The 13,899-nt window shown below is 36.3% G+C and overlaps 2 protein-coding genes across 4 annotated transcripts in view; both read right to left on the reverse strand.

Annotated features, from left to right (window-relative positions):
* Positions 1–13,899, reverse strand: part of LOC108449808 — a 204,395-nt gene that overhangs the window by 82,698 nt on the left and 107,798 nt on the right. The window lies entirely within an intron of this gene.
* Positions 1–13,899, reverse strand: part of NCKAP1 (NCK associated protein 1) — a 51,175-nt gene that overhangs the window by 22,051 nt on the left and 15,225 nt on the right. For 2 of the 3 annotated variants that reach the window (XM_017747042.1, XM_017747041.1), the window contains exons 8-21: positions 13,745–13,882; positions 13,057–13,105; positions 12,438–12,594; positions 11,792–11,848; positions 11,168–11,264; positions 10,834–10,940; positions 9,654–9,786; positions 8,304–8,385; positions 7,840–7,898; positions 7,134–7,279; positions 5,721–5,853; positions 3,932–4,051; positions 3,535–3,674; positions 2,229–2,360 (exon numbers count right to left, since the gene is read on the reverse strand). In XM_017747042.1, coding sequence (XP_017602531.1) covers positions 2,229–2,360; positions 3,535–3,674; positions 3,932–4,051; positions 5,721–5,853; positions 7,134–7,279; positions 7,840–7,898; positions 8,304–8,385; positions 9,654–9,786; positions 10,834–10,940; positions 11,168–11,264; positions 11,792–11,848; positions 12,438–12,594; positions 13,057–13,105; positions 13,745–13,882 — 1,550 coding nt within the window. The remainder of the gene's footprint in view (positions 1–2,228; positions 2,361–3,534; positions 3,675–3,931; positions 4,052–5,720; positions 5,854–7,133; positions 7,280–7,839; positions 7,899–8,303; positions 8,386–9,653; positions 9,787–10,833; positions 10,941–11,167; positions 11,265–11,791; positions 11,849–12,437; positions 12,595–13,056; positions 13,106–13,744; positions 13,883–13,899) is intronic. The other variant, XM_017747043.1, reaches the window with a different exon arrangement.

Here is a 13,899-nt window from a genome sequence, read left to right on the forward strand (position 1 = left end):
CCGCCCCCCGCCATGGGCAGGGACACCTTCCACTAGACCAGGTTGCTCAAGAACCCCATCCAACCTGGCCTGAAATACTTTCAAGCATGGAAAATATTCATTTTACTTGAATACTTCTCAAATCTGCAACTACAAAACTCTAATCAATACACATACTACACTGTCACTTTTAAAAACTCTTTTAGGTTCCAAAGACAGCTGTATCAGTGGTTCCAGCAAAAATTTCATGAGACTAAGAGTACTCACCAAGTACTTTTCAAAGAAAGCTTTTTTCCCCCTATCTCTCTCTCTCTCTCTCTATCTATCTATATATATATATATATGAGTGATCCACACTGTGCAAGGCTTATGTAACAAATATTTTGGAAAATAAATTAATGCTGACATCTTTTAAAATGAAGAACTTCTGGGAAACGCAAGAGCAATCATGTATTGAAGTATTCAAAGCATATTAACTCAAAAAATTATTTCACCAAAGCTGCTGTTATAATTTTAGTTTGAAATATCTTTAAAAAAACCAAACAGCTATAGTGTAGTATGAATTGAAAAATATATCCAATTTATACATTAAGTAAATAAATAGAAATCCTATTAATGAAAAATACATCTCCCTTTAGCTAACACAGTGGTTTCTATCTTTAATCAAGGAGTCAAGAAATTGCAGGACATACTTTAATTTGTTCAAATTCTCACTATAAATAAAACCAGGCTTCTAATAACAGATGTTCATAGGCTAGCTTTCAAGCTTGAACAGAACTGCATGAAGGACTGTATATTCTATTTTAACATACACGGACATGGACCTTACTCAGTATGTCACTGGAACCAGATCCTCAAACAAACTTTATCAGGGGGATCCTTAAAAGCGAAGTCTTCTTAGTAAATAAATACTTGTTGTAGTGTTTACTTTAAGCTTATAATGGTCTCAGACTTTAAGAGCTAAGCTTTTAAGTAGTATGTACTTTTCAAAAGCAGAACAGGAATAAAAAAAAAGAAATCGTTAGATCACGACCTTCATCGTGAGTTAGTCTGGAGGAGAACACCACATTATTTAAAGTAACTTGTTGCTTGGACATATGTAAGTAAGTATTTTCTACAGTTTGCTTCTGAGGCAGTCTCTTATCTTAAAATAAATTCAAAATTGATACAATAACAAGATTAAACGGCATAATAATAAGCTCCAGTCCAATCACACGTGACACATAGCAGTTCGAAACAGTAAACAAATCCTAATAGTGAAACACAAACACTGTCTTTAAAGGAACACTGCAAACCTCTGAAAGAAATGCCACTTGAAGGTCTGAAAAATAATTAGAAATTGAATATCTATTCTGCTCAGCTAACAAGTTTCATTTCTTTCATGAAGCAAGAAGGAGGAAAGCAGTCTCAAAATAATGTGTCTGTTGCTTCAACCCCAGTTTACAAGCTGACCTCCCCCAAATTAAAATAATAAGCCAACAGTGGTCTAAGTTCATAAACCTGAAGAGCTGACTTCTTAAAATGTCATGAAGTTATCTTCACTTTTATGCCTCCATATCTTATTGATGGAATGCTCCAGTGACCTAATATTATGTCTTGATGATTAAACTGATTAAGCCTTATACCCTGCTTGAAATATATAACTAGTAATTTTTGGTATAAAATAGTAGGATAGATGGCTCATTTAATATGAAGTCCTCTCCAGAAGTTGCCATTTGCCTATTTCTGTAAAAAATTATGAGAAGATCAAGGTAAGAACAGACAGCAATATCAAGCATCAACACTTTTTATAAAAAAAAAAAAAAAAAAAAAAAAAAAGTAATTGCACATATTCTCAGTTGGCTTTGTCAGGTCTTGCCTTCTGATTTTTAGACTTCCTTTCAGCAAGGCACTGGACTCAAACACTTGAAAACAACCCAGCACTGTGCAAAAGAATGGTGGGAATACATGTCTTCATAAATACCTAAAACCAGCCATCACCAGCTCCTACAAAATACACAGGACTGGGAATGCAGGATCTGGCTGTTAAATAGATTATATGGATTTCAATATATTTTGTTTTAAAACAGGAACTGACTATTGTGTATGTCTGCATATGTACCTTAATCATTGAGCTGGAATTCTAGTCATGGTTTTCACAATCCACCTTTAAAACCTAGTTTAATGTAGTAAGTACACAGTATTTCCAACATAAACTAGCAAAGGCTTATCTTGTGTATCAATGCTTCTAACTCGACAATATTTCTTACTTGGTAAAGCGGATTTCCAGGTGAGATGTCAAATATTCTCTTGGGGTAAACGTATGTTCCCAAACCACCATGTTTGGTACATAATTGATAGAGAAGCAGAGCTCAGAAAGTGCAGTATGCAGTTTGTCCAGGCTTTAGAATAGACAAGAAATTAAGAAAAATATTTAATATAACGTAAGTGTATATTATAATGGAAGGCACATGCTGAATGGATAATGCCTCAAAAGGAGGTACAGGTCTAACCCTTCATTATCATGCTCTGCTTTGAGGCATTTTTCTAGCATATTTAAAAACCAGTATTTTGGCCAAGAACACATCCTACAATTACATACTGATCTGCATTGCATATAGTGATATGAGATTTATTTTTTTAAGAGATATATATATATACACATATATGTTACCCCCCCCCCCCCAAAAAAAAGACTAGACTGTTAAAGTGACTTTTCCCTAACTGAACTAAACAATACAAATAATGTTTCCTAGTAGGCAGTAATAAAAACCTAAAAATATTGGGGGAACGAATCTTAAACTAAGTTCTTTTCCATCAACCTCTCTAATCTTTACATTTCTCTGCTATTTGGTTGTTCCAGCTGTAGCAAAACCACTTGCCCCCCTTCAGTAGTGTGTGAATTTAGGCACCCCCAATCACAACACTTCCCTTTTTTTAGCTTACTTCCTCTTCATACTTTTATCACACTACCATCCTGATCTCTGATCTCTCCTTACACCTATCTTATAGCCATTCCTACCCTATAATCTCTTACACCCCAAACTGTATTTATTGACCTTTCCTCTTACCTCTTCCAGGTTTGCTTTTGGTTTTGTTACTGATTTGGTGATGCTCTCAGTTTTTCTACAGCCACTAACAAGGAAACCTTCCCCACTTGATTCAGGCACTGGTGCCACAACTCCATGTCAGCCATCAGCCTTACAGCAGCAAGAACTTCCTGCCCAGCCTGTACTTAAGAGTGCTAAAGGTAGAATCGAAGATGCCGCCTACTCCTTGGACTCACATGCCCACAATTAATATGACTATTCAGGAAGCCTAGCTCCAGCACAGGGATTCTTTCTGCTCAGGAAACAGCCAAGGGGATAAATTCAAGTGACAAACATTCCTATTACCTTTGTAACAAAAGTCAGTCTCTATACAAGCCACAGAAGCATCATAAGCTCACAAACCACAAAGCTGTAGAACTTACAGCCAATTAAAGTTATTCAAACAAATTAAGCAAGATGCATTGAATATGTAAAAACACATTTTGACTTAGGATTCAAGGTGAAAGGAACAGAAGAAGCAGCTTACTTTGTCACAACCAATCTGTTTTTCCTCATGCTTTCTACTCCTGGTTTCTCCCTTTCAGGTTCTCCTTTCTTTCCAGTCTGTTTTTTTGACTTCTTGTTCACTGCTTGACTGATGGTTTTGGCACAATGTTTTGGCAACAACTGGTAAACAAAAAGAAATAGCCCCTCCAAATTAAAATCCAATTTTTTAGCACACTTCACCACACAAATAACTCATTCTTCCTTTGACACAATATTAGTATTAAAAATTCTTGCTCAAATCACCTTCAATTTTATGAACAGAAAGCTTACCCAAAACAGAGGGAAAACATGTGAACAGGAAATAGAACCATAAAAATCCAGAAAGTTGAATGGAGAAAATCTCAAAGGAGAATTAAAATAGACACAACCATACTCACCTGATCACTCAGTGTACATTGTTCTGTGCAAATGTCGGTGATAAGATTTCGAGCCTGCTTAGCCATTTCATCCAAGAACATGTTACACAAGGAAAGACTACGATCTCCGATATGATGTCGCTGTAAAAAAGGGAGAAAAGGAAGCAGAATTTTCAGTTTCCCATCAGTCTTACAGCACTGCAGAGAACAGTTCACTAATCATGTAACTAGGATATGGAAAATGATAAATTAATTATTCCTCAATAATCTTGACTCCAGGCTAATTTTTTTCTTTTTGGAAGCAATTTGAACCATGAAATTTTCAAAGTCACCATTAAAAATATTTTCTGTAGAAAGAGGCAAAACCAAAAATTTTGAAGAAGTAGGTTTTCATATTTAATTTTGGAGCAAATCTACTTTAATGTGTCCAATACTCCAAGGTCTCTGTGAATGTCCTCTTCATTAATTTGTACCAATACTAAGTCTAGGGGGAAAAGAGCATGCAACTCAAGCTACAGAGAAAGCAGTGTCCATCAGACCACTGAAAAAGTCAATGATAAAGCCCTGCTACATTAATTTCTGGATTCTGTTCTTTTGTCACTGGATCTGCACAAGCACAGTCTCTGTCTTGCTGAAATCCTCCTTTCACCACTGATGTTTAGTTTCTATCAGCCACACTACGACACATTATACACAGCACAGCAAAGATTATTTTTCCAATACGATAATAGTTACCAAGGCATACAATTCAGAAACTGAATTTCAATTTCTGCTGGCTGGGACAAAATGTGCCTGCTGTAGCTGAATGCACAGTAACTAGTGTCCAGTGGACTTTGGCTACTGATTCTTTACTGTTACTATAATTGTTCTCAAAGATGTCTCTTGTCCTGAAGGGTTAAGCTTTCCTGGAAACCTTTTAGTGCTTGTCTAGTATAAATAGCATTAGCAGCTATTTAAAGCAAAGCACAAAAGGAAAATAACTATATAAATGTATATTGCAATGAAGTTTATGTTTAAATAAGTTATGTTAAATAGTATGTTTAATATACACAACCCCGTATTGTGTATATTACAATAAATTTATGCAACTAATTGTTTCAGATGAGCACTCTTAAGAAGGAAAACACATTTGCATGAGCACTACAGAAATACGACCAAGTTAACTCCCAGACTAATTCCAAAGTCAAGGCACGTACAGGAAATGTACTAAAGGATTTATGCCATTACAACAAAAATAGAAAGAATTTCCTCAGATTCAAACTGCTTCCTTTAACAAAGGGTCCATTTCTTCAAGCAACACTGTATTTTTCAATTTCTAACTATAACCAACAGGGTTTCCATTACCCAGTTCTGACCAAAGCAAATCCTTGCATTATACTGTGTATCACTTTTTTTTTTTTCTTACTGAAGAAAACTATAACAAGCCATACAGAATCCCCAACTTCCTATTTTCTTCTCCTAACTATGAGTTTACAAACCATTTGACAGGAAAATGGTTGCTTCTAAGTTTTAATAGGCATATAGAATTTATTAGCATCTAAGCCTGAAAAGCCATCTAATTTTTGTATCTAACATAATCTCTCCTTAAAGCAAAGATCAAAATGCCTTCTCACTTCAGAACAGGATTTAGAGAGTTATGCATGAAGAGTCATGTAACAAGGTATCTACTTGTTTTACTTTCATTTTTACATTTTTAGCACTCTCCTCCCTCAAATCTTAAATTGCCATAACAAACACCTTCTTGAAGTGTTCGGCTCTAGTTCACTCTACATTGAATAAGAGACGAAAATAACTAAAATTTTAAAATTACCTCCTCAGGGCATAGTTCATGGGTACAGCTCATAAAGTGAGTACAAAGCAGTGGGAATGCAATTGAGTATCTTGATTGAGAGGGAAGCTCCAAACACTGCTGAAACATCTTCTCAAAAGCACGACTATAAAAACTGAACAGAATTAATCAGTTATTAATCAGACATTTAAATACAATATATATATTTTTGCTACAAATAAGGTTTATTTCACACAAATCAGATGCGATTAGCATCAGATTTGTAGTTATACCAAAAATTGCCCCATGCTTTCATAACGTTTGTTTTCTGCATTTACTTCTCATGCATTTTATTTGGACTTCTATTTTACACTATTATTATCATCATCATATTTTTATTCTGACATTTACCACATAAGCACTATAAAAACTTGCACTTTTTGCAAAAAAGAATTAAGGAAGAATCTGAAAATGGTTCGTGGTCAATTACATGACTACTTGGAGAATATCTCTGACAGATGTTCATAAATACCTTTTTCAAACTAATTCTTCTAGAAACCAAAAATTCCTATTGATTCTTCCACTGGCCTATCTTCCTATGTGTCTTGGGGATGGTGTATTATCCCATACCATTTTTGGGGATTTTGGTCTGTTTTGTTTTGTTTGTGTCTGGGGTGGCTGCTGTTCCCGCCCCACCCTCCATCCTCCCCAAGCTGTGCGGAGGGTGTTCGGGGGCAGGGGGGGCAGCCCCCCGGCAGGAAAATGAGGGTGTTCCTAGATCCTGGCAGGGCACGCACTGGCTCTGGGCTTCCCGACAGCAGAGCAGCAAAAGAAACCAAGCCGGCAAACTCAGTCACAGTGCTGAAGCAAAAAAAACCAAACCAAACCAAAAAAAAAAAAAAAACAACCCACAAACAAAACAAAGCAAACAAACAAAAAAAACCCCAAAACCAAAAAAGCAGCAGGCAAAACCCACAGAAACAGCAGGACCCCTGGTCCGAGATACCGGCTGCATGTGTCCAGTCGAACCGCCTGCGCCAGAAGAAAGGGGCTGCCGCTCGCCCCGCCACCAACTCCCTCTGGGAACTGCGTCTTGGCTCCCAAACATTGCCATAGCCCCGGAACCAGGGAGGATGGGGGTGGGGCGGGGACAGCTGCCACCCCTGGGCACAAATCAAAACAAAACAGATCAAACCCCCAAAAATGGTATTGGATAATAAACCATCCCCAAGATATTCCATCCCTTATCCCATACCAGGGAGGATGGGGGCTGGGGCACAGACAGCAGCCATCCTAGGCACAAACACAACAAAACAGATCAAAATCCTCGAAAATGGTATGGGATAATCGACCATCCCCAAGACACTATGAAGTGTGCTGTTTAAAAACTACACTTGCAAGGACAAACCAAACAGTAAGTAATAAAAAAATTGTACCGTCAGGTTAGTAGCATACCAAAAGATAGAAAGATCTGAGGTTTCAACCAACATCTCCACCAAAGAATCTACCATTTTTGTGTGGAAAATAATTGTGTTCATCATTTTTCCTAGTTCTCTATGGTCCGCAAGACCAAGTGAAGCTTTAGAAACACTGGTGTAGGCCTGGAAAGACACAACACAATTTATATGTTATATCTGCAGCTGCTTTTTTGCAAATTCCATTGCTATTGCTCAATACCAATGTTAAATACTGCTTGCGCAGTATTTAAAGACCATGTAGGTATCCTTCTCTTTCCACTACAGCTTAAAAAAAGCAAACTGCCTTTCAGTGAAGTCTCTAAATATCCATTGAATACAACACTAATTCACAGATAAACTGCAGAACAAATGTATTGACAAAACACAAACTTGTAAGCACTCCTTTACCAGCATAGGCAGGCTGAATCACACTCTGCACACCCACCAAATGGCTCAGCCTCAACACATTCTATTTCTGAACTGTTATAAACACCCCCAAGGGATGATTTGCAAAAAGTGCCCAAAGCAGATAAAGCTATATGAAGACATAGCAAATTATCTGTTAAAGTATTTGTTTAAGAGTAGGTTATTTTAAGATAGCCTGTCACCCACTTGCAGTGTGACAGTAATCTAGAACAGTAGTAATCTATGAAATATTTTGGTTTTAAGTCAGTGAAGTGTCATGCATATTTATCAATTCTTACCTGCAATCTAAACCAATCTAATCTCATTCCTCTGAAGTCAAATACCTCTCCATCTTCAACTGCATCAGGGAAAAATATAGAACAGAAAACCCTTAGAAAACAATTACAAATTCAGATATACTATATCAGACCTTCTAAAAACCCCAAAGTAGTAAAGAATGATATGGGTAATGAACCTCATGTTTTTACCCAAGAATTTTGATCCAGTGCAGTTACAGCAAAAGAAATTAAAATACCTAGATGAAAATATGTGTAATGTTTTCTATATTAAAAGGTAGGATTACTACCCAATAGCATTCTTTGGAAAAGGGACACACCACAAGAAGCAAATATAAAAATGAAAGAGAAACAAAGGAACTAATGCACTTTATCTGCTTCTACTGATTACAGGAAACAAAAGTGATGAAGCTTTTCAGAGGAATCTGCCAGTCTGTTACCAATTTTCCAAGATCATTTAAACTTACCTTGTTTCACACTTAGTGAAGTCATTGTGTTTACAAAAGAGGACATGATGATTGATTCATCTTCTGGGCACACTGAAAGATTCTAAAATAAATGCTGTTATTATTATTATTATTACTTTAAACTTGGTTTACGAAACAATGTCAGTACCCATGCCCCGTTCATCAGCTATACTCTGAAATGTTCAAAAACCTACACAAAATAATTCAATCAATGGAATATTTCAAATAGTGCTATTTAGTAGTTTTCATGTTTTAATTCATTGGTTGATGACAAATACCTAGAAAAGATTGCTTCTAAAGCAACATCAGCTCAACAAGAGAAAATCTTTCAGTAAATGTAGCCATGCTACATTTTCTGTCCTGTCTGCAAAGAAAACCTGGCCATGGCAGGATATAATGGAGCCCATGTCAGCATCACTTTGCCTCCAAAAAATTCCTCTCTCAATTTTTTTTTTTACAAAAAATTCGAAAATTTTTTACTAAACATTCAAATTTTACAAAATCCAACAAAAATCATTTTAGTTTTAGCCACTAATAGGATCACATTTCTGTAAAATAATGCAACACGGAAGTTTCTCATAATTCCAGCAATAACTGACATTGAAACCTAAAGGCTGAAAAAATCTAAATTACCACTCTATCACTTGTATAATCTGGTGCTTGATAGCTATTATGAATTAATGACAACTAAAATTCACGTCCATTTTTTCCCCTCATTTCAGTTTGGGCTCCATCTAGTGGGGTCACTAGGGAATACAACCAAAGCACTTAAAGTTTATCATTTCTTGGTTGGTCTAAATAAGAAAAGGTTTCTACACAAGTCCTTCAGTGACAGTACCTGTTTCACTGTCTCTAAATATAACAGTGCTTCATAATATTCCTATATGAATACTGAAGTATATAAATTCATACCACTCATAATGGTATGAAGCTGTGTCAGGGGAGGTTTAGGTTGGATCTTAGGAAAAGTTTCCTCCCCCAGAGGGTGGTCAGGCACTGAGCAGGATTCCTGGGGCTTGGGTCAGAGCCCAAATACTGCCAGAGCTCAAGGATCATTTGGACAATGCTTTCAGGCACGGGGGGGATTGTTGGAAAACTGTGTCCTGTGCAGGGCTAGGAACTGGACTTCAATGAGCCTTGTGGGTTCCTTCCAACTGGGATATTCTGTGATTCTATATACAAACCGAAAGTACAACTCTAAATCCCAGAATTAAAGAACAAGTTAATTTGTCTTATTCCATAAAGTTCATCAAAATCCACAAACTGGGATGCCTTTCATGAAGTCATTTTGGACAAAAAGCCCTTGTTAAAATTTGCATTTAAGAACCCAGAACCATGATGTTGCCATACCTGCACGAGCTCATTTAAGACCACTGCATCAAAGCCAGAGAGATACTGTACATAGTATCTCTGCATCACTGGTCCGTATTTTCGCACATGTGCCCTGAGCTCCTCCATGTAGAATATTAGCTCAGCTATGTGCCTAGGCAAAAAGACAAGAAAAATCTTACAAGTATCACTCAAATTATTAAAATTTCTATCAGTGGGATGCTTTTCAAGGGGATTTCCTCCTACACCTTGCTTTTAAAACAATTACCAATAGGTAATTTCGGTATGAAAATATTTGTTGATGTTGTAAAAGGAGCTCACATAGGTAATTTTCTCTGCAAGACAAAATCCACTCAACAGCGACTAAGTTAGCAGGATACCATCATAGTAGTCCTCAAAGGTTTGTATAAATATTCAGTTCTTTTTTTGAATACGAAGTCCTTCTGTAAATCTCAACTTGAAAAAAATTTGTTTCTCAAAAAGTGGTAAAACCTGAAAAATACAAGTTTAATAATGGCTTTTCTGGTTTTTTTTCAAGCCATGAGGATGGTTAAGATGGTTTCAGAAAGGCTCTGGAACCTCCATCTTTCCTTAGCACCTAAGTCCAGCGGAGAGAACCCAAGATTTTCCCACTCCAGCTCTATAAATGGCCTTGTGATTGTTACTTGTTTAAATTCCTGCAGTCTTTCAGTTCAACCTTGTGTTCAATAATCTTGAGAAGTCTCCTGCCTAACCACACTTGTAAGATCTCGTAATCATATTTCTCATTTTTACCATCTGTTTAGGGTGAACTAACGCCATATTACATAAATAAAGCTTAGCTGATTTAAAAGACAGTTCTGCTATAAGAGACATTCTACAAATCAACAAATAAAGCTTTTTGAAAGTTTTCTTGCCTCCTTCATTGATTTGATCAATGCAACACAAAAAAGCTTTATTTTTGCCTATTCAGAGTTAAAAAACCAAAACTTAAATAGAATATTTTTATTTTATAAATGAATTTTCACTGATGTGCTCCAATTTCTAGGACAGTATTTCCAGTTTTCTGTTTTAATGGGACACTTAATACTCCCAAGTAAAAATTTTCTGAACATTCCTAACTGCTCCATATAGCCAACCTTTCCTGAGATTCCATTGCCTTCAAATTTATTTTGTCTGTGAAATTCTAGTACTGAAGGTATTGCATTAAAAATGAACATACTTATCTATGAAATCATCTGCGCTCTTCTTTGGCATATTATCTGCATGACGAAGAAGCCAAATAATTTCATCACGAGCAAAGGATAATGCCATAAATACAAAAAGTGCCTGAAAAACAAAAGTTGTTCACAAACTTATCAATATATACAGCAGCTGGATAGTTTATGCACTCAAGAGGCAACTAGTCTCTAAAACCCAAGAATTTAAAAAATTAAGTAGGTTTTGTCAGAGTGAAGTGAGGGGTCTTTTCCCCCCAAAGAAAATAAATATTGGATTTACCATTGAGAAACACACTGGAAAATTGCACAAATGCAAACCATAAGAGCCATCATTACCTTGGGCCCCAACAGGCCTGGCTGATCAGACAAGACAGTGGCCAGTTCTTTGAGTGCAGAACGTAAAAACTTGCGTCTCTCTCTATGCATTGAACCGCTGCATCAAAAGAACATACATTATCCACTATGCTAGCCACAGAACATTTGATTTTCAAAAGCATTTAAGATCAAGCGTAGGCAGATTATTATACCAACTTCAAAAGTTCATAATTTTGAAGAATGTGGTTCAAAAAATTGGCATCCTCATCACCAACACCGTATATTCTTGAAGTATCATTAAATTTAAACCCCAAGTTCTCTGCCCCCTCTCTGTGATACGCATTTGACTACATTAAAACATTTCTATTTAATCTGCATTCACATTTGGTAACCAGACAAAACATAACTAAAGAATAAACTAAATGATTCCATCCTGATAATTTGAAAAATAATCTAAAACTTGGGAAGTTCAATTGGTAATGACATTAAGCAAATCCAGATTTAAAAGAACAATCAGTACATGATCTCATTTGAAAATGCATTACTAATTCAGCATTTCACAAATTCTGTTTGTACAATCTTTGTAAGTTTGTTTTAAGAAAACCAATACTAAAATCTGTCAGAAAAATTTTTTAAGACACTTACGCATGTGAAACAGCAGCTTCTTTGCACTCTCTGATGTCGTTAATACGCTTGTTGTAGCTACAAGTAAAAACCAATCAGATACGGTATAAGAATCAGTAGCACATTTTAGCAAGAGCTGAGTGGGACTTAAGAGGAGCTACAATGTAATCGCAAGCAGGGTACAGCAGAAAACTCACATCAGCTCCTGAGCAGAGCGAAATGCCAAAACTGGATATCCAAGGCAAAAATACTTTCTACCAAAGGGCTCCTGGTGTTTGCTGGTAGAGGTCTCAGCTTTGTTTCTGAGTTTTCATATAATGTACTGCAGAAACAGTGGCAGCAAGATGCAATTTCTCAAGCAAACTCTAGATTCGTAACATAATTTCCCCTCAGATTTGTGGGTGAGATCATTAATCCTAGAGACTTGCCATTTTAGAGACTGATTCACCAGGCTTTCAGTACTGAGATAAAAAAAGGTGTGGTGGTTATGAAATCAGGTCCCTAAAATTTATGCATTAAAGAAACAGTCAAGATACCAAGGGGGAAAAAAAAAAATCTTTGTGTACTTAAGCAGAACTTGTGTGAAGCAGAAGTAACCTGTTTGAAACAGTTCTTCAAGAAATAGGGTGTTTTTAGTAGAGATTCTGAAAGGAGAACAAAAGCTTACCCTCTTATGTTTACAAACAAATCTTCTGCAGCTTTGTGAATATGGAACACTTCGTCTCGAAACAGAGCCAAGCAAGAGCTGCTTTGAAGTGCAAGTTTCCAAAGATTCAAAGCTGTAGCATCACTATTTAGGATTCCATGGCACAAAATAAATCCAACTTCAGAAGTTCACATTGATGTATGTCACAAACCAGATGCACAAAGACAGTAAGAGAACAGTGAGATTATTATGTATTTTGTCTTAAATAGTTTGCATAGATCATTAATAAACTCTTTAATGAATAACATTTTCTAATACATAAAAAATACCTCCCTATTTCTAATGGAGGTATTTTTGCAAAATTAATTACTTCATGCTGATAGTACTTGACTATTTTCATCAGAATAACTAAAGCCCTCACTTCCAGTCAAGTCTGGAACATACTGATGACAAACTCTATTCCAGCAGCATGCGCTGAATTCTAGCTTCACTGCATGTATGTACAAATGAGATTTAATCAAGTCCTCCAGAATCTTATTCGAATACAACAGGTATCGTACAGTACAGAAAGCAAGTAGTCTTTTAAATGTTAACCGATTTTTTAATACAACCATGAGCCATTTCAGAATATTTTACTCACAAATGATCCATTTTTCCATTGCATCCAGAGATAGGTATTCACATGGCATCTGTTAAAAAACCAGTAATTTGTAGCACACTAATTATAAGTACTTTTTACCAAAAAAGGACAAACAAAGCCTTAAATGCTGATGAATCATAGAAGGCTGCTGACCGCTAACAGCGATTCAGTGTTTCAGCACTTCAGAAACTGAGGGTTAAAATATTATGTGAGTTTCCATACCCTCCACCACCTTGAACAAATTTTGACAAATATTTATTTTCAATAAACATTGTATTTAACAATATTTAAGAACTAAAAGCTTTTGATGGATACTAATCATAACTTGACAGCCGTTAAAGCTTCAATTTTTTTCAGAAAGATAACCATTCATATCACAACTGAGGCAGCAAGAGCAAACAAAAATTTTAAAGGAAGGACCAGTTCTGATTTCCAGTCTCCTGGATCACAAACACCTGAGAGGATACACAGGATTCCTTCCCTCTACGGCTGCAGAAGTCAACATTGCTTCCCTTCATCTTTTGGTCAACAAATACTGAAACTGAAGGCACAAGTTAACATAACAGAAGAAACTAATCAGCCTATTTACTTCTCTGATTAAAAGTCACATAGAGGTAACTCAAAAGGCAACTATTTTACAGAAAACCTTACTTAACTCTATCATATAATATAAATTAAAAGACCATACTGTGTCAGACTGTGCAGGATTAAGCATTGTACTGGGGGCACTGATGAGGCTCAGTAGTTGTGCATTTCTCCACTGGTCAGCTGAGAGATTTCGTCGAGGATACACCATCTGGAGTGAAATCAGAGCATCTGAAAGGGACTAGAAAGCAGGCTAAT

The sequence above is a fragment of the Corvus brachyrhynchos genome, unplaced genomic scaffold, assembly GCF_000691975.1.
Source record: "Corvus brachyrhynchos isolate BGI_N302 unplaced genomic scaffold, ASM69197v1 scaffold481, whole genome shotgun sequence".
Taxonomy (NCBI): domain Eukaryota; kingdom Metazoa; phylum Chordata; class Aves; order Passeriformes; family Corvidae; genus Corvus; species Corvus brachyrhynchos.